General features: G+C 34.8%; 1 protein-coding gene across 5 annotated transcripts in view; it reads left to right on the top strand.

Annotated features, from left to right (window-relative positions):
* Nucleotides 1-20,294, top strand: part of ZC3H13 (zinc finger CCCH-type containing 13) — a 100,597-nt gene that overhangs the window by 21,827 nt on the left and 58,476 nt on the right. For all 5 annotated transcript variants that reach the window (XM_080798711.1, XM_080798713.1, XM_080798712.1 and 2 more), the window contains exons 5-7: nucleotides 6,177-6,285; nucleotides 16,403-16,542; nucleotides 17,145-17,305. In XM_080798711.1, the coding sequence (XP_080654837.1) occupies nucleotides 6,177-6,285; nucleotides 16,403-16,542; nucleotides 17,145-17,305 (410 nt within the window). The remainder of the gene's footprint in view (nucleotides 1-6,176; nucleotides 6,286-16,402; nucleotides 16,543-17,144; nucleotides 17,306-20,294) is intronic.

Below are 20,294 nucleotides of genomic sequence, written 5' to 3'. Positions count from 1 at the left end.
AACTTGATATTCTTTAATATAACAGAATTATTACTAATTATAATAATTGTATATTATATATAATTATTAATTATTACTAATATAATAGAACTATTACTATGATAAGAGGTTTAGGCTAGTAATGGACAAATTTACAGTTGTTTTAAAGTGGATATTAGTACAAGGGGAGAACTTCGTTGGTCTGTAAATAATTGAGTTATTCTTTGACTAAATAAATGTTCTGTGATAATTTTTATCTATTAGTCTCAAAGGAAGTTTCTCCAAGTAATTTTGGAAAGATGTGAGGAAATGTAATGAGATTGTATAGGACAAATGGAAAAGGTAGTTGAAGTAGATTTTTTTTCCCTCTTCGCATCTTCTTTATCTCATCTAATACATAATAATACTGTTCCCTGTCATTAACAAAGAACAAACTTGTGTTAGGGCTAAATGGACTTCATTTTAGGAACAAAATGTCCGTTGTAGTAGTATGGTCTAGGGTAGCTTGATCTCACCAATGGTTGTGGGTAAGTCCAAGGGAGAAAGAGTTGGCTGTATTTCAAACAACAGACATTGTTAAAGAATTGTTAGTCTTGTTAAGAATTGTTATTAATCTTGGGGTGCCTGGGTGTCAGTTAAGCATCTACCTTCGGCTCAGGTCATGATCTCAGGGTCCCTGCTTGGCAGGGAGCCTGATTCTCCCTCCCTCTCTGCCACATTCCCTGCTTGTGTGGGTGTGCCCGTGTGCCTGCTCTCTCTCTCAAATAAAATCTTTAAAAAAAAAAAAAAAAAAAGAGGGTCACCTGGGTGGCTCAGTGGGTTAAAGCCTCTGCTTTCAGCTCAGGTCATGGTTCCAGAGTCCTGGGATGAAGCCCCGCATCAGGATCTCTGCTTGGCGGGGAGCCTGCTTCCCCTTCTCTCTACCTGCCTCTCTGCCTACTTGTGATCTCTCTTTCTGTCAAATAAATAAACAAAATCTTAAAAAAAAAAAAAAGAAAAAAAATTATTAGTATTAACTGTCCCTTTCAGCACTATTATGGTTTATATACTTTGAGGGCCCTCCCACTACAGTATCCTGGGTAAGTGACAACAAACACATTTTAAATGCATTGCTGCTTTCTCAAAAATGCAAAACAGCAGCAAAAACAAAGAAACACTAATAGGGAATTGAAACCAGGGATTAAGTAGCAAACTTGAAAGCTAGTGGTGACCTTGAAACTTTTATTAGTATTAGAACTGGCCAGAGAGTAAGCCTTTGGTCCATCTGTGGGGAGAGAGCTGTTGAATTGAAAGATGGAGCTGGAGAATTTATCCAGAATACACATAAAGACAGGGTTATAGAAAACGTTGAAGAGATTTTAAAATGTGAGGGAAATACTTAGAAAATTTGATGTACCTCTCAGTTGGAACTCCAGGAAAAAATAGAATTTAGGAGAGTCGATATTGAAAGAAATAGTGCTGTGAATTTTCTGTAATTGGTGAGACAAAGCTACAGCAGATACAGAAAACACAATATATATCAAATAGAATATTATTATACAATTGCAAAATACCAGAGTTACAGAAAATATTAGAAATACCCCAAGAAAAAAGGCTCCTACAAAGGAGCAACAGGTTGATATCAATAGAAACGGAAGCCAAAAGACAGTGGGATAATATTTCCAAAGTGCTAAGATAAATCTGTCAACCCATAGCTGTATACCCAGTGAAATTATTTTTCAAGAATGTAGATATAATACAGATATTTTCAAATAAAATTGAGAGTGTTGAGTACTAGGAGACCTTCACTAAGTAGAGAATATCTAAAAAGATATGTATCAGGAAGATAGCAAATGACCTTAGAAGGAGGGTCTGAAATGTGAATAATAAAGGTGAACAGAGAAAATGTTCACTGGTTTGGACAGTCTGTTTTGTATGGCCTTTGAAGTTGTCAGAAGTGTGGCCTTATACTTTGAAGAGGTGAGGTATACTACCAAAAGTGTAGTGTAAATTGCTTTGAACTCCCTATAATCCATTCCATCACTTTTTCCTTTTGTATCTGCATTGTGTTTTGGGGGAATTGACCCTGGTTCACTGCTGGGGCCTGATTAGTTTGATTCAGTCAAAGTAATTCCATTCTCCTTGCTCATTCAGTTGATTCAGGAACCAGGCCTAAATCATTTCTCCTGTGACCATTACCTTGGTTGGTCATATGGCTGAAGTTGGCCTACTCAAACTGAAGGAAAGAATTCTTATTTCGTGATTGAGGGAGAGGCACGTTGGGAGAACCTAGATGGCTTCTTATTATGGTAAAAGAAATATGCCTTATCATGGTAAAAGAAATAATGAGAAGTCAACATTAGGAATAGCAAAGCTGTAAGATTGGAAGAACACTAGAAAGTTTGATCTCTAATGATTTCAGTGTGTTATTAAATCACCCAGCCCTGAAGTTTTCTCTGTTTTATGTGAGATTATAGTTTAAATTTACAGTTTATAAGATTACAGTATCTTATTTAAGCTCCGCCTGAAACTTACCCGGCAAGGCAACTTAGACTTCATTAATACAAGTATAATTTCAGTTCTACACCAGGAGAAATAAAAGCCATATGCTGTATACTGCTCTGACAAGACTAGATTAATTTTAGTTATCACATTTTATTGAAGTACATTGGTAAATTAGTATGTCCAGGGAGGATGACAGAGTGAGGAAGAACGTGAAAATCCTGAAATGTTAACATATGATCGATGTGAACTGTAGCTTTCTTTGGCCTGGTATGAGAAGATGCTGAAGAGATTTAATAATGCTGGTGTTCACATATTTAAAGGACTGTCATGTGAAAGAAGTATTAGATTTATTTTTACATGATCTAGACGTCAGACCTGATTCTAATCAGGAAGAATTCTGGAAAGGTGTAAGAGTTATGATCAGTATAAGAAGGAATGTTTTAATACTCAGAGCTGTCTGAAAATGGGGACAAAGGATGCAGCAATGAAGAGCTATCAGCGGAGATGTAGAGAGTAAATTTTTTTTCTGAAATTCTTCTAACAGGACTTTCATAACCATATAGTATTAAAAAATTTTCTACATAGGGCAAGAGGAGGTTGAATTATATTATTTACAAAGGCCCCTAGCATTTAATTATTCTGGTTGCTAATCCAGTTGTTATAATACTGGTTTTCAACACTTAACCTCAGTACTTCTTTTTTAAAGTACTTCTTTTTGGTAATGCCTGCTTACTATCTAAAAACAAAATTCATAATGAATATTATCTGTCCATATAATGTTTAAGGAATAAATGTGAAAGTAATATAAAATGAAAATAAAGTTAAAGTCCACAATCATTTATTACATTTCTGAAATCTAAGAAATTTTTAAAACCAAACATGTTTCCTAAGTTAGGCATAGATTTATTTGATAGCAAAACCTGATTTTAATTGACATGAGGCTAATTATAGTCTTTATACAATTGGCAAATTCATGTTGTGCTGCAAAAATATTTGTATGTTTGATCACAGGTTGTTTCTCTACTGGTGGTATTACTTAATATACTTTGAAGTCCAAAAAAGTTCAGAATTCTTAAAATATCTCAACCTAACAGTACTGGCTGAAATATTTTAGTTCATCAACAGATATTTCAACATGTATATCTTCTGGGATGGCTAATTTAGAATGCATAATAAAGTAATCAAACAGCCTGATTAATATGTTTGCATTTAAAAGAAATAAGATAACAAGCTGTTCTCTTCAGGAGGTGAGAGAGCAGGCCATGCTGTGCTACATGGAACAGGGAATACCAGACCCTGTTTATTTGAAATGATAAAGGGAGAAATAACTGACAAAGGAATAACATGCCTAACCAAATTATGCCTAAACATTGTTGAATTGGAAAAAATGGGGAAATGTGACATTTTAAAAAATGATCTGAGCTGCCTTAATAATTGTTACCAAAATAATTCCCGTATTTTGATAGTGACAAAATATTAGAAAAAATGTATCTTCTAACTTGAATGAGATTCCATTTTTATTAAAGCCTATATTCAGTCTCTAGTACTTAATAACAGAAGTCATATATGATTTCTGAGGACAGTATTAAAGTCATATTAAAAGACAAGAGCCTTTAAAAAAAAAAAAAAGGACACCTGGGTGGCTCAGTCAGTTAAGCATCTGCCTTCAGCTCAGGTCATGATCCCAGGGTCCTGGAATGGAGTCTTGCGTGGGCTTCTTGCTCAGTAGGGAGCCTGCTTCTCCCTCTGCCTGCAGCTCCCTCTGCTTGTGCGCTCTCTCCGTTCTCTGACAAATAAAATCTTTAAAAAAAGGGGGGGGGTAGCTTAAAATTATATAATTTTATTATATAGGGTGAATATTTTGAAATATTTATGTAAGTTATTAATGGAATTTATTAGGATGATTACATTTTTGGTTCTAAACCTTTCAAATATTCTCTTACACACTTGCAGGTTATTTATTTTGCAGTATCAGCACTATGGCTCTGAAACCCTTTTTTTCAGCTAAATTAGTATTCAGATATTACATGATACTTTGGGAAACTATTTTTCAGTAATTTGGAGATAACTTTCTATACATTTTTGATACAACTTGTACTAATTTATATTTATAGTGAGTTTAATCCCCAGAATGTTCAAAAGTTGCATGGGGGGGTGGGCATCTGGGTGGTGTAGTCAGTTAAGTGTCCAACTCTTTTTTTTTTTTTTTTTTTTAATTTATTTGTTAGAGAGAGAGAGCGAGCAAGCACAGGCAGAGAGTGGTAGGCAGAGGCAGACGGAGAAGCAGGCTCCCTGCCGAGCAAGGAGCCCGATGTGGGACTCGATCCCAGGACGCTGGGATCATGACCTGAGCCGAAGGCAGCCGCTTAACCAACTGAGCCACCCAGGCGTCCCAAGTGTCCAACTCTTGATTTCAGCTCTGGTCTTGATCTCAGGGTCCTGAGTTCAAGCATCACATTGGGCTCAAAATGTTGCATGGGATATAGAATAGTTCATCACTGAAACTCTTTAGAATATAACTTAAGAATAAAAATAGATCATGTTCCTTTTTTCCTTTTGATTTATGTATAAAGAGGATTAACCCTTCCTTCCTTCCTTTTTCTCTCTTTCTCTTTCTCTCTCTCTCTCTCTTTTGACCTCTTACCATTTATCCATGGGTGGTTGTACTCTTGTAGACTCTTTTATAATGACTTTTGTCCACCTTTATTGTTTTACAGCAGCCATATATGTCATTAAGCAAGTGATAACAGCATGACTTTATACTTAAATATGTAAAATTAGGGGCAGTTATAATTTATACTGGAGTTCTTTAAAAAGAAGACTTCATAGAGAAAGTAATTTGTGTTTTAAGCAGCCCCGTTTTGTTTTTGATAATGCCCAGAAAGAACTTTTAACAATTAACCTTTTTGTGTTAGTTTGTTTTATAGGCAGGATTTAAAGTGTTAATAAAAGTGAGACACTGTGGTAGGAAGGTTACAATTCCATAACAATGGTTACTTTACTTTCTTACCATTTAAAATGTTATTTGGAGGTTTTGTGTAATAGGATATTTAGTTAAGTGTTATCAGCTGAATTACTACTGTCCTGTTTTGTCCATAGGGTACTGTTAAACTTGGAATAAAATGTAGATTTTCTGTTTTTTAGCTTCAGTATAAGGACTAATTTTCCAACTGTTTTAGCTGCCATTTTGGTTTCCTCAAAATAGGGAAAAATCTTTTTTAAAAAGCATTTATAAAATTATCAAATGAGTTTGGATTTATCTAGGCGTGTAGAGAAATGATGTTATATTAGTATATGATAAGTTTTAGATCAGTAATTCTTTTTGAGGGTCTACTATGAATAATGCAGCCATTTTTTAGTGCTTATTTAATATAGTCAATCCTTTTGTTTATTTTATGCATTTTGAATAGTTTGCCCCTAGAGACTTAGAAATAGAAACTTGGTATGTTGTGGACTATCCAGCGCTTATTAGACATTTACATTGTATCTTTTGAAATCTCAGTGACTCCTTCTTTTTACCATGTTGCTGTTCTTTAATAAAATAGTGCTCATTGCGGTGCTACAGTAGAACTTGTCAGTTTTTCTACTTAGTGGGTGAGTGATTATCTGCAAGACAAATGAAAAAAGATGAGGCTAGAAATATTCTGTATTATAGTAACTATCTCATAATTTTTTAAAATATAATAATCTGTATGTATGTGTATATTTTTTAGAAAGAATCTTCAAGAGGGAGACATAGGGAAAAGGAAGACATAAAAATCACTAAGGAGAGAACTCCAGAAAGTGAAGAAGAAAATGTAGAATGGGAAACTAACAGAGATGGTGAGTTTCAAAAAAATCTTTGTTTATATCGTCAGTTTATTGATTATTTACTTTGTAGATTTTGGGGGGCTTCAAAACACCTTTGAACTGTGATCTCCTTGTTGTTTCAGAATCATCTTACTGCCTTGTTTCTACCTTACTGAGTTAGAATACAGAAAATGGCATATGGTAGCGGAACAAAGGCAGAGAAAGCTGTTCACACTGTATTTTTCAACTTCCCCATCCTTTTTTCCCCCTAGAGCTATATTGGGCAGCATCACAGTCCTTTGAAGTTGTATTACTTTTCTAAATCTTTTTAGTTCCTCAATACCAAGGTTAAAATTAAATCTAAATTTTGTTTGTTTCACATAAAATATTAAAATGAAATTTTTAAATCTTAAGGATCTGGGAAAATTGTTTCCAAGAAATTTTGTAGACTTTCATCTTTCAGAAGAAATCCAATTCGGATAATTGAGACCAGGGATTTGTTGATGAAAAATAGCAAAATCATCTTTGCATCATTGTCTTAACAAATTAGCATTTGTTTTCCACACCATGAATGTTCTCTCCTCTTCTTCACTTCTGTGACCTTCTGAAGGTGAGCACTATAGCCTCACACTATCAAATATAGAGAAAGAGAACTCATATTTGTTGAATGCTTTGGGTGTTCTGGGTATTTTCATATAATTTATGTTATTATTAATTCAGTAGCTTTGTTATTCTTACAGATGACAAAACTAAAGAGTATATGAATTTAAGCGCCTTCCTTTTTACCAGGGGTTAAAAAATAATAGCTTGTGGGCTAGCCACCTCTTTTTGCAAATAAAGTTTTGTTGGAACACACCCATGCCCATTTGGTTACTTATTTTCTGTAGCTGTTTTTCAGCTACAGTGAATGAATGGACATCTGTGAGAACCAAGAGCCTGTAAGCCTACAACATTTACTGTTACATTTGAGAACAATCTCTGAGGATTTATATTCTCATATGTGTAAAGTATGCTAACTGCCTCTCCAGTAATTTGAACATCAGTATTTTTTAAGGAAATCCATTCCATCTTGGGACAGTATTGTCTACTTAAAACTTACTCTTAAAAATAGATAAGAAACTTACCTATTTAGTTTATTGGACTTTCATAAGCCAATTTAATAACTCCTACAAAATAGCAGTAGAAGCAGCTAAAATGTCCCATCATAGTTAATTAAGTAGTTAATATACTGAAATAAAATATTACAAAACTTGACTGTTAAAGGTTGGACAGTGAACTTTTCCTAAGTGTGAAAGGATTAACTCCAACACATTCAGCATTCTTTTCATTTTAGTTATTTGTGGATAAAAAACACTCTGAAATGTACTGGATATTTCTTACCTTTAAAAAAAATTTTTCTCTATTCCCATTTAAAAGATTTGGAAAAGCCCAAGACAGTTCTCTCTTCGTTTTCATAATAGCTGTTTCAAACCCTCTCATAGTTCCTGTCTGCTCTTTACTACGCAGAGACGATGCAACTCACGACCCACTAACACCCTCAACTTCCTGCTACCATACTTCCAAATTAGTCTTCTTTCCCCCCCAAACTTTACTATTTCCTCTTTGGTTCTGTGTAAGTAGCCTCCCTTCTGTATAAGGTTGTGTTTTCCTATATTCTGGATCCGATTTCCTCCTCCCTCTGCAGTCTTGTTCATTTAGCATACATTCTCTTTTGTATCTTTAACATATCTTTTCCTCTTCTCTCCATGTGACTTTTCAGCCATCACCCTGCTTATCCCCACTTTACAACTAAATTCTTTTTTTTTTTTTAAGATTTTATTTATTTGACAGAGAGAGCACAAGTAGGCAGAACAACGAGCAGAGAGAGAGGGAGAAGCAGGCTTCCCGCTGAGCAGAGAGACCCCGATGCAGGGCTCGATCCTAGGATCCTGGGATCATGACCTGAGCCGAAGGCAGTCGCTTAACCAACTGAGCCACCCAGGCGCCCCTACAACTAAATTGTTGAAGTAGTTCTGTACCTTACTGTCTTTCTTTTTCACCTCAGTACTTACTCAGTTTTCTGATCCATGTCTTCACTGAAACTGTTCTTCAAAGTTACTAATAACCTCCCCTTTGCCGAATAAATGGAGACTTCCTTGTCTCTCTTCTATAATCTCTCTGTAGCATTTGAGAGCCTTTGTCTTCCAAAAGCACTTTCCCCTTGGATTTCTTCTACCTCTCTGTCCCTCTTCAGGTTTTCTGTCTGTCTTCCTTTGAAGCCCTTCAATCTTCCTACAGAAGTTCCTTATGTTTTAACTATCTTTTAAATGTTGATTCCCAAGGCTTTGCTCTAGACTGTTATCTTTAAAAAAGAAAACCAAAATGATTTTACTACAAGAGCCTTTTATATACAAAATTCCTTTAAAAGGTGAGTAGATGCCTTTTATATAGTTTTACATGTAAAATATACACATGGCTATTATCGTTTCTCTTGATTAGAACTCAAAGGTTTTGGACGTTTATCTCTCTATATTAAAAATAGGCTTGAAGGAATATTGATGAATGGATTTAGCCATCTCAATCCCCAGATATTGAGACTGTGAACTAGTTTAACAGGCTTTCCTTCTACATTTTCAGTCTAAAGTGAATAGCAATTTTAGCTAGACTCAGAAGAAATTGCTCTATACCAATATTTCTCAAACTTTCTGGTCTTAGGACACTTTTTAGTTTTTTAAAGGATCCAGACAGCTTTTCTTTCTTTCTTTCTTTCTTTTTTTTTTTTTTTTTTGAGATTTATTTATTTGAGAAAGGGGAAAGAGAAAGCGGGCACAAATAGAGGGCAGGGGGAGAGGAAGAGGGAGTCTTAAGCACATTCTGTGCTGAGTGTGGAACCCGATGGAGGGCTCAGTCTCAGCCACTCTGAGGTCAGGACCTGAGCCAAAACCAAGAGTTGGATGTGTAACCAACTGTACCATCCAGGCACCGCCCCCCACAAACAACTTTTGACCTGGTGGATTATCTGTTTCAATTCTTAACATATTAGAAATTGAATCTGAGAATTTTTTTTTGAGAAATTTTGAAAATATTTATTTATGAACTTGGCTAACAATGACAGTAATAAACTTAGGATATACCTTTACAAAAAATAGATATGTTTTGCAAATTAAAAATAAAAGTTACACGGAGGAGCAATGTTTTACATGTTTTTGTAAGTCTTTTTAACATCTGGCTTAATAGAAGACATGGATTTTCCTATCTGCTTCTGCATTCAGTCTGTTAAGGATATTACATATTATGTGACTTTTGGGAAACTCCACTATATACTCAGGAAAGAAAAAAAAACAGTCAAATAATATAGTGCTATAGAAATATTTTTTATCTTCTGAAACTCCCAGAATTATCTTGGGGTTCCCAGAAGTTCTCAGACTGCTCTTTGAGAACCACTTGTTTCTAGAAGCAGCTTCTGCTGTCAGTTGTTTTCCCTTTGCCTAGCCACCTTTTCTCAATATTAATTTTTCCCTCCAGATGAAACCATGCATTTAGGGCATTATTAGCATCTATGTATTAATGACTCTAATATCTAGAGCTCTCAGTTAAGGATCTATCAGTTGGATATCTCCATCTGAGTTCCTTATTTTTTTTTTTTTTTAAGATTTTATTTATTTATTTGACAGAGAGCACAAGCAGGCAGAGAGGCAGGCAGAGAGGCAGGCAGAGAGAGAGAGGAGGAAGCAGGCTTCCTGCTGAGCAGAGAGCCCGATATGGGGCTCGATCCCAGGACCCTGGGATCATGACCTGAGCCGAAGGCAGAGGCTTTAACCCACTGAGCCACCCAGGCGCCCCCTGAGTTCCTTATCTTAATAGTACCACTTTCCTACTAGGTCCCCCAAAGCCTGGGAATCATTATTTGATACTCCATCCCCTCAACCTAGACATTTATAGAGTTCTGACATTTCTACCTACTGACAGCTTTCAGAACCATCTATTTTTCTACATGACTACTAATATTTTGGTTACTAAGGTATTTGTTTATTGCCTTCAAATATATTTTACCAAAATAACCTGACCTCATGCCTTGAGGTTAATCTTATCTCCTAATTCATTCTCCACTTAAAAGTCAGAATAATCTTTAAAAAAATTTTTTTACTAAAGTGTAGTATACATTCAGAAGAGCATATGATTCATTGTTCATGAACTTGTATAATCAGTACCCAAATCAATAAATAGAAAACTGATAGTATCCTGTCAGCCTCCTTTGCTCCCTTCCACTCACTACCTCCCAACCCCCACCTCTCAAAGGTAACTCCTGCCCTGATTTCTACTACCATCGGTTAGTTTTTGTCTGTTTTTGAGCTATGTATAAATGGAATCTATAGCAATACTCTTTTTATGTTTAGCTTCTTTTACAGTATATTTTTGAGATGAAATCATATTATTTACTGCACATATAGTTCATTGTTATTGCTATACAGCCTTTCATTGTATGAATATACCATACTTTATCTATTCTGCTGTTGATAAACATTTGAGTAATTTCCAATTTTGAGCTATTATGGCTTAAGTGCTATTACTATTCTTAATCATCTTTTGCTAAGCATGTACCTACCCATTTCTCTTCAGTTTATGCCTGGGAGTTGCTGGGCCACAGAATTTGCATATGTTCCTCTTTAGTAGATAATTTTAAAATGGTTGTTATTTTTTATATGGTTTTTTTGTGTGTGTTTTTTTCATCTTAGCCATTCTGGAGGCGTGTGCTGGTATCTTATTGTGGTTTCAGTGTGCATTTCCCTAATGACTAATAAAGTTTCAAACTTTTTCACATTTACTGATGAATGTATAATTTGTTTTATAAACTGTGTGTTCCAGACTTGCCTATTCTGTTGTATTACGTGTTTTTAATTGTTGAGAATTCCTTTTATATTTTGGATATAAGATCTTTATTAGTTATATGTATTCCAGATTTCTTCTACTCTGTGAGTTGCAGAATGCTCTTATGAAAGAATAAATTGCTTCACTTCTTTCCTCTGTTTAAAATCTGGATTTCCCGGGGCACCTTGGTGGCTCAATCGGTTGAGTGTCCGACTCTTGGTTTTGGCACAGGTTGTGATCTCGGGTCATGGGATGGAACCCCACCTTGGGCTCTGCACTTGGTGGGAGTCGGCTTGAGATTCTCTCTCCCTCTCACTCCTCCTCTATCCCTCTCCTTGCTGGGCGTGTGCCTGCATATTCTCTCTCTGTCTCTCAAATAAATAAATAAAATCTTTAAAAAAATTTGGATTTCCCATTTCCTTCAGGATCAAGTACAAATTCTTATTTTACGGAACTTTTCATTATCTGGTTGCTTCCTATATTTCCAACACCAGACCCACAAGTCTGTTTTTTATTTAGTTACTTAAACTTCCTCTTATTTATTTATCATAGGGACTAGTGCAGTTACGTAAAAGGCAAAAGTATCACTGCAGGAGAAGAGAAAAAATATGAACATATTTTGGTAATCTTAGAGGTGGATACATTCTTCTGAAGTAAGGCATAAAACCCAGAAGCCTTATTTGGGTACATAAAGACTTAAATTTTCTATATAACTAAACTGTAATTTAATAATTAAAAGATCACCATAAGAAAATATTTGACATGTGTAACATGTGTAAGAATATGGCAAAAAAACTACGTAAACATATAACGAACTTCCACAAATATAAGAAACAGATAGTCCAGTTAAAAAATGGGCAAAAAACAAACATTAGGTAATTCATAAAGGAAATAGAAGTAGTCAGTAAATGCTCAGGTTCACTACAGAAGAAAGCCAATGATAATAAAAAGGTAGCCTTTTTCACTCATCAGACTGATAAAAATGAAAAGTTCTAATATTATGAAGTGGGAGTTTCCATTGGTAAAATTACTTTTGAGTGTACTTTGGTAATATTAAAATAAAATTATGCTTATCTTGATCCAGCAAATCTAGTTTAAGAAATCTGTCCTAAAAAAATAACCTGCATTTATGAATCAGGGAGGCTGTCAGAATGTCCATGGAAGTCTTATTTATAGAGCAAAATATTGAAAACAAACTGAATGTGTGTCAGAAGGGAACCGATTAAATAAATTATAATATGTTTATATTATGAAATGGGTTACAGATGTTAGAATGAAAATGGTTGATCTCTATGCATGACATAGATTTTTTTTTTTAAGATTGTATTTATTTTAGAGAGAGAATGAGTGCAAGTGGTGGAAGGGGCAGAGGGAAAGAGGATCTCAAGCAACTGCACTGATTGTGGAGCCCGTCGAGGGCTCCATCCCTGGACCCTGAGATCATGACCTGAGCTGAAATCAAGAGTTGCCTGCTTAACCAGCTGAGCCACCCAGGCACCCCTGGAAAGATATTTCTGTAGGGCAGTGTGTGTATTTTTGATACCATTATTTTAAAGAGCATTAAATATAAAAAGGTTTATTTTTATGCATACAGCACCGAACTAGTAACAGTGTTAACCACTGGAGTAAGGCTGACAGTGGGAGGAGTGTAAGGGAATTTCATATTTTATCCCGTATACTCAAGAATTAAGACATAACATACATACACACATTTATTTATTATAGAGATTTTATTTATTAGAGAGAGAGAGAGAGAGACAAAGCACAAGCAGGAGGGAGCAGGGAGAAGCAGGATCCCTGCTGAGCTGGGCGCCCAGCAAGGGCTCCATCTGAGGACCTGAGATCGTGGCCTGAGCTGAAGGCAGACACTTAACCAACCATCTGAGCCACCCAGGAGCCCTAAGAATTGTGACTTTTAATAGTGAGAATATATATGTTAAAGACAAAAGGAAATACTTAAATATATATAGCCTTTAATTCATATACATACACTTTTTATATATCTATGATTATTTGCATAAAATGGATTGCTGGAAATAAAATTGTTATATTAAAAGGAATGAATATTCTTAAGGCTTTACCAAATTGCTTTCCAAGATAGATGTACTAGTTTACATTGTTACCTTCAGAGAATGAACATACCTTTTATCTGTACCTTTGCTGATACCTAATATTATAATTAGAAAAAAATGACTCTTTAACACGTGAAAAAGCCATATTTATCTATCATTTGCATTTTCTTCTTTTTGTGAATTACCTGTTTGTATCCTTTCCTGCTCATTCTCCTTTGAATAAGTATGAACTCTTTATAAAGAATGTTGGGGCACCTGGGTGGCTCAGTTTGTTAAGCATCTGTCTTCAGCTAAGGTCATGATCCCTGCCCTGCGGGGTGTCTGCTGCTTCCTCTCCCTCTACCTGCTGCTCCACCTGCTTTTGCTCTCTCTCTGTCAAATAAATAAATGAAATCTTAAAAAAAAAAAAAAAGTAATGTCAACCTTATGTATTGTATATATTTTTCTATTATATACATTCTTAAAAATCTCTGCCTTATAAAATCTGCCATTCTAGTTACATTTAATATTTTTCTAATGACTTATACTAATCATCTACATGAATCAGTTTTTATTAGGCAATTATAAAGATAACCTCAAGGTATAAGAGAGACATTTTCTAAATTTCTTAAATGGTTTCAGACTCATTTTTGTTTTGGGTTCCATTTTATGTTTTGTGCCTTCTCATTTTTCTTTTTTTGTCAGGAGACTATCAGTTGCATCATGCCTATTTTGTAGTTCAACTCTTAAAGGCTAGGAAAACATCTTCCATTTGTTTATAATAGATAGCCATAAAATAAGAAAAAGTGGTATATCAGTGAAGACTTGAGAGCTTTTCCTCTAAGCAAAATATGTTAGTTATAGTACATTGATTTTCACTGTTCAGACTTAACGCCCTTATTAGGGTAGTTGGGGAGTGAAGACTGAAAGTCAGCCTCTCATTTTTTTACATGTGTTCTATATTGGTATTTCCAGATAGCAGTTTTTAGAGGGGCACAGGACATTATTGATAATGCCTTTAAAAATGCTGTAAATCATTCTTTGCAATTAATTACTCTTCCCTTTTTTTGTTGTTTTTTTAAAATAATTTTTATTATTTTTTTATAAACATACAATGTGTTATTAGCCCCAGGGGTACAGGTCTTTGAATCGCCAGGTTTACACATTTCATAGCACTCAACATAACACATACCCTCCTCAATGTCCATAATCTTCCCTTTTTTTTTTTTTAAATTATTTTATTTACTTATTTGACAGACGGAGATCACATGTAGTCAGAGAAGCAGGCAGAGAGAGAGGAAGGGAAGCAGGCTCCCCGCTGAGCAGAGAGCCCGATGTGGGGCTCGATCCCAGGACCCTGGGATCATGACCTGAGCCGAATCTGAGGCTTTAAACCACTTTAACCCACTGAGCCACCCAGGCACCCCTTCCCTTTGTTTTATATACATACTTAGTATTTAGTTATGGAACTTTTATCTGTTAATAATTTAAGAATACCATCAAACGGAATCTTTGACACTATCTCTGATACAAAGTGTCAGAATGCACAATAACACTGAATATAGCCATTATTTATTTAATTAAATTTAGTATCTCCAGGGGCACCGGGGTGGCTCAGTTAGTTCAGTGTCTACCTTCTGCTCAGGTCATGATCTTGGGTCCTGGGATAGAGCCCAGCATCACCCTCCCTGCTTAGCAGGGAGTCGTCTTCTCCCTCTCCTTCTGCCCCTCCTCCTGCTTGTGTGCTCTCTCAAATAAATAAAATCTTAAAAAAAAAATTCAGTATCTCTAATCATTTTGTCAAGTAAAAGCTTTATATCCTTAAATATTTAGTGATTGCTTTCTGACTGAAAAATGTGATTTAGTCTGTTTTATATATTTACTGAAAAACTGTCCTCATCTTCTGATATTAGCTGAGTAATCAATTTAGTTACACAGTTAAAGGCTATATAGCTACCCTCTTAGTTCCCAAGTATATAAATGGATGGTTGGCATTATAATGTATTTGGTCTGTGCCTGACAGTGATGTTCATTTTCTTGTGCTTTTAAGCAGTCAAGTAGAACTACCTATCTTTGTTGTTTTTTAGTTCTTTTTTTTGCCCCAGGTTAAGGAATGGTGACCTTCAGTGCCAAAAGTATAGTTTGTTTGTTTGTTTGTTTGTTGTTTTGTTTTTTTAATTGTATTTATTTATTTGTCAGAGAGAGAGAGAGAGAGCAAGCACAGGCAGAGGTAGAGGGAGAAGCAGGCTCCCTGCCCAGCAAGGAGCCCGATGTGGGACTCGATCCCAGGACGCTGGAATCATGACCCGAGCCGAAGGCAGTGGCTTAACCAACTGAGCCACCCAGGCATCCCCCAAAAGTATAGTTTGATGGAAGGCACTTAAGTTCGGAAGCAGTCAGGCCCAGCATTGTCATGTGTTAGGATATGAGTCACTGAAATTCCTTCCTCTAGACATCTTGCATTACAGCAAGTGAGGATGAGAGGTTGGGTGGCAGTGCCAGTAGCCACTGAAAGCTTCTGGGTATTGTGATGAAATAGCTCTACGTACCACTCCTTTTTTTCCCCCTTTAACCAGCCATCATATTTTTTTATGAAAAAGGTGAATGGAAATAAGGAAGTGGTATCACATCTGTTGAGATGGGCAGTTCTAATCTAAGGAACCTAGTACAAATCGCCTGTAACGGAAATGGTACAGATCCTTCGGACATTAGCTCATGTACACATTAGTATTAAAATTACCAGACTTTAGTTTTAGATACAAATCTGTTGTGTTACTAATAAAAAAGCAATGAGGAAGCAATGTAGGACACCTAATGTAACCTTCATTTAATACTAATGAATCCTTAAGAAAGTCAAGGAGATAATGAAATCACGTCATATTCAGGATGAAATATTGAAGGCTTTGGTATCTCTAATAGTTAAAATTTACATGTGTGTTTTTAATTGTATCTTTAAAAAATCCTGTCTCCTAACCAAAATCCCAACCCCCAGGCAACCCAAAACCACTTTCAGAAAACCCAAGAATCTTAAAAATGTTTGGCTTTTCATAAAGAAATCAAAAGAAATCAACCATATTGATTTTAATCCTTTATAGAAATGGTATATATTTCTCTTATCTTTGAGAAGTGTGTTATACTAATGAATGAATCTGCCATTTTAATTTGTATGAAAAATTAGCAGAAAAAGTTCTCTAATTTTTGGTATAGATCATTCATAGTTTTTGACAAGTAATGGAATTTTTATTTTAAAGATTCTGACAATGGAGATATTAATTATGATTATGTTCATGAGTTGTCATTGGAAATGAAGCGTCAGAAGATACAGAGGGAATTAATGAAGCTGGAACAAGAAAACATGGACAAGAGAGAAGAAATTATTATTAAAAAAGAGGTATGCTATTATTGAAATATATGTTTGTAACTAGCATCAACATGGCTATTGATCAGAGAACTCATTAGCTGCTTGCTCTGTCTTAAATTGTACTAGGATATTGATACACTAATTAAATTATTATATATCAACTACATATGTCATTTAATCTTCTCATTACTCTGTCAGATAAATTGAAATATTTTTGCTTTCGTACAGGTGAAAAACTGAGGTTTTGTTGCCTAGAGTCACCAGCTAATGTTAAATAGGATTTAAATCTATGTATGTCTGTTTTTTAGGCCTAAGCTATTTCTAGAACACTTGTTTATTTTCTAAAGAGTAGAGATACAACTCATTGGAATATAATTTTGGTTTTTCTGAGGAGATTTTGAAGTTTTATCATTTTAGTTGGCTTTATTGATATTAGTGTTATGTTAGGGCAGCTAATTATCATACTGGTTAAAAGCATGTGTTTAGGAGCCAGATTAATACATGGTGTCTCTAGTAGCACTTAATATTTCATCTAAAGTTTGGTGTGCTTTAAAAACACCTACTTCGTTACCTGATTATAACAGCCATGATTGAAGGAGTTTCTGAATTGACTTACTGAATTCTTTTAAAAGGTTTCACCAGAAGTAATTAGATCAAAATTATCTCCATCACCTTCTCTAAGAAAATCAAGCAAATCTCCAAAGCGAAAATCAAGCCCTAAGTCATCATCTTCAGCAAGCAAGAAAGACAGGAAGACAGCTGCAGTATCCTCACCCTTATTGGACCAGCAGAGGTCAGTAGGGCGGTAAATAATGCCAAAATGAAGTAGCTTTTTTTGAAATGATACTCAAAAGAATTAGTGGGTTACAGAAGGGTACTTACAATATGTTAAATATTTAATGTAAATTTTTTTTTCTAAGAAAAAGGTCAAAAGAGTTTCAATTTAAAAGAAGATTATACAGAACAATAAAACAGATGTCTGTGTCCCACCTACATATGCTTCAGAGCTTTTTATTTTTTAAGATTAAAACATAATACATAGATATCCTGTCCTCTCCTCTTGAATTTGTTTTGATACTGGTGCATGTATGTTTATACTTTCATATATATTATTTTTATCTATTAATCTTACTAACATATTAAAGCTTTGCTTCTGCAACTTTTTCAGTTAACATTTTTTATATTTGTATTGATATATGTGGCCTTTTTTCATTTGAGTACTTACATTCTATATTTATTTTTCTGTTATTGAACATTAAGGTTGTTTTCAGTTTTTCACTGTTATAAGTTATACACAGTGAATGTTCTTATTGTCTCCTTGTGCATGTGGTTATGAGATTAGGTTCCTTATAGCCTGTACATAGCAGTATGAAGATATTAGAATTATTCCAGTAGCCAGTTGAGGAAATAAAAATAGAAATGGGAAAATATGATTACACTGAGGCACTAAGAATAAGACAGAAGACACTTTTCCACCTAATGTCGATCTGTACTATTTAAATATTGTTTTAATTAAAGCACATATACTAAATTTCTTCAAGAGAAAAACCCAAACTAACCTCTTCCCAACATATGACCAGTTGGCAAACTATCTATCTGAACCCACAAGGAAATTTCTGTTTTCTTCCTTTTAGTTTCTAGAGGTTTAAAATTTAGATTCTTTAAAATGAGATTTGTACTTTGATCTTTTCAGTCTTGTGAATATTTTTGTCCAGTTTTCCTCCTCCTCTCTTCCATCTTCAGTTCTTCAATGTCTAGCTCAAAATCTGTCTTTCCATTAAGTCTTTCCATTTCTTTTTATTGAACATAACTTCTGTTCCTTTGCATATCAGATTTTATTTATACCTCTCCTAATATTACTGTTTGTGTTATATTTTATCTGTGGCATACATGTATTAGAACCTCTGTTAAATTTAAGCTCCTTGAAGATTGGGATCTTGATGGTTCATTATGTTTTTTCTCCCCACTGCACCTACTTCGTGTTGAGCTTTGCATTATAATAAGGCACTCTGTAAAGTTGACTTGATCCTCTCCTTTGCTTCTGGGATTGAGTAGATGTGGCAAAGAAATAGGAAGGAGTGAACTATAGAGTGGTGTGATCCACTCTGTTTGTTCTTGTTCTTTATCCTCTTGGCTAACCCAGTTAAATAACTATCCCTCAGTTCCATCCATTTCCAGAAAAAAAATAAAAATAAAAATAACAAAAAACCCAGCATATCAGAAATACCTTTTTGTTTTCTTATCCTTTCTATTTATAAAAGCTTTGAAATTTAATCTCATTTTAGAAAGTTTTGTTAACTATTTAGATGAAGGGTTAGTTTCATCTTGTTATTTTTCATATAGTCTTTATTTAGTAACTCATTTATCCTCTTAGTATTTAGCAGGAATAATTACTCACCTTGATTTAACTACTGTATTTCTTGTAGTCTAAGATGTTATTGACTTTAAGATGCACCATTAATTTAGTAATTGAAGTAGAAGGGCCTGGAAAACAGTACGGTAGAGGCACAAGGAAAACACTGAATTGAGTATAGCATTTCCTTAGCCAAGCAGTTTATGTTACGTGGAGTGTGTCAGATCATCAGCTTCTGGTTTCATTTGTTGAATCATACTGTAAACTGTTTGAAGGCATATTAAGCAAAAAGTAAGGATTGGAATTTCAGTTAAAATTCAGTAGGGTGTTGGAGCAATGCCAGTAAGTCAGCTGAGGTGACAATCAGGTAAATAGACTCCTTGGTCTTACATTGTTATCATATTGAGTAGGCAGCGTAATTACAGACAAATTGAAATTCATACTTCTTCCTGAAAGCTGGCAGTTTTCTTTGATATTTATTGTGAGATGTGTCCTGATAGCAAGCTTTAGGCTATTATGTGAGATGCAGTGTGGCTTAGAATCAGCAAATATATTATGTGTTCTGTCCATCTACACTGTTTCTCAGTTTTTATTAAGTAAATTTTTCTTTATAACTCTTTGTACGAAGATGTACAAAGTAGGTTAAAAGCTGTTCAAAAGAAGTAGTTTTGAGGAGAGAGAAAGAAAGGATCTAAAAATGGTCAAAGTAGCTAATTGAGCTCTATGTCACAAATACGAAGTAGGCTCTGCATCATTAAAGAATAATCAGTTGACTTAAAAAAATGTTGAAAGATCTTGTTGACTTCAGAATGTCCAAACCCAGTTTGGATCCCTTTGGTTGGAAGGCACTTAAACCCGATATTGTAACATAATTATGATTTCCAACTACATATATTTTTGAAGATAATGTGAAGAAATTCTGTATTTCAGTGAATATGTTTGTGTAATCCTAGTTGTTTTAATAGCCTAATCCCAAAATGTGAGTTTAACGCTACAGAAGTTTATTTCTCACTGAAGTAAAATCAAAATGGGTGTTTCAGATTAATATGTTGCTCTCCTATACATAGAGATTCAGTAACCTAGGCTCCTTGTGACATGGCTTCACTTGGGGTTTTGTGGACACCAAAAAAATGGAATGTACAAAGAAAAAAATTAATTTAGAGTATTGTTCTTACTTGGCTGAACAGTTTATAATTAATTGCCTGGAGTATGAAGTCTTTTAATAGTTAGGGCTGGAAGTGGTATATATCACTTCTCACATTTTTTGGCCAGAACTTGGTCACTTGGCCATACCCAATTTCAAAAAAGTCTAGACAGTATGGTTCAACAGTGTGCCAGGGACAAAATTTAGTGAACACCTAGCTAGGCTCTATCGCAGGAAGTAATGTGAAAATATAGTTTGTATCAAGAATTCCTCCATTATTTTATC

Source organism: Martes martes (genome assembly GCF_963455335.1).
Source record: "Martes martes genome assembly, chromosome: 3".
NCBI classification, from domain to species: domain Eukaryota; kingdom Metazoa; phylum Chordata; class Mammalia; order Carnivora; family Mustelidae; genus Martes; species Martes martes.
Note: the sequence above shows the minus strand (reverse complement) of the source record. Positions and strands in the feature narration are given on the sequence as shown.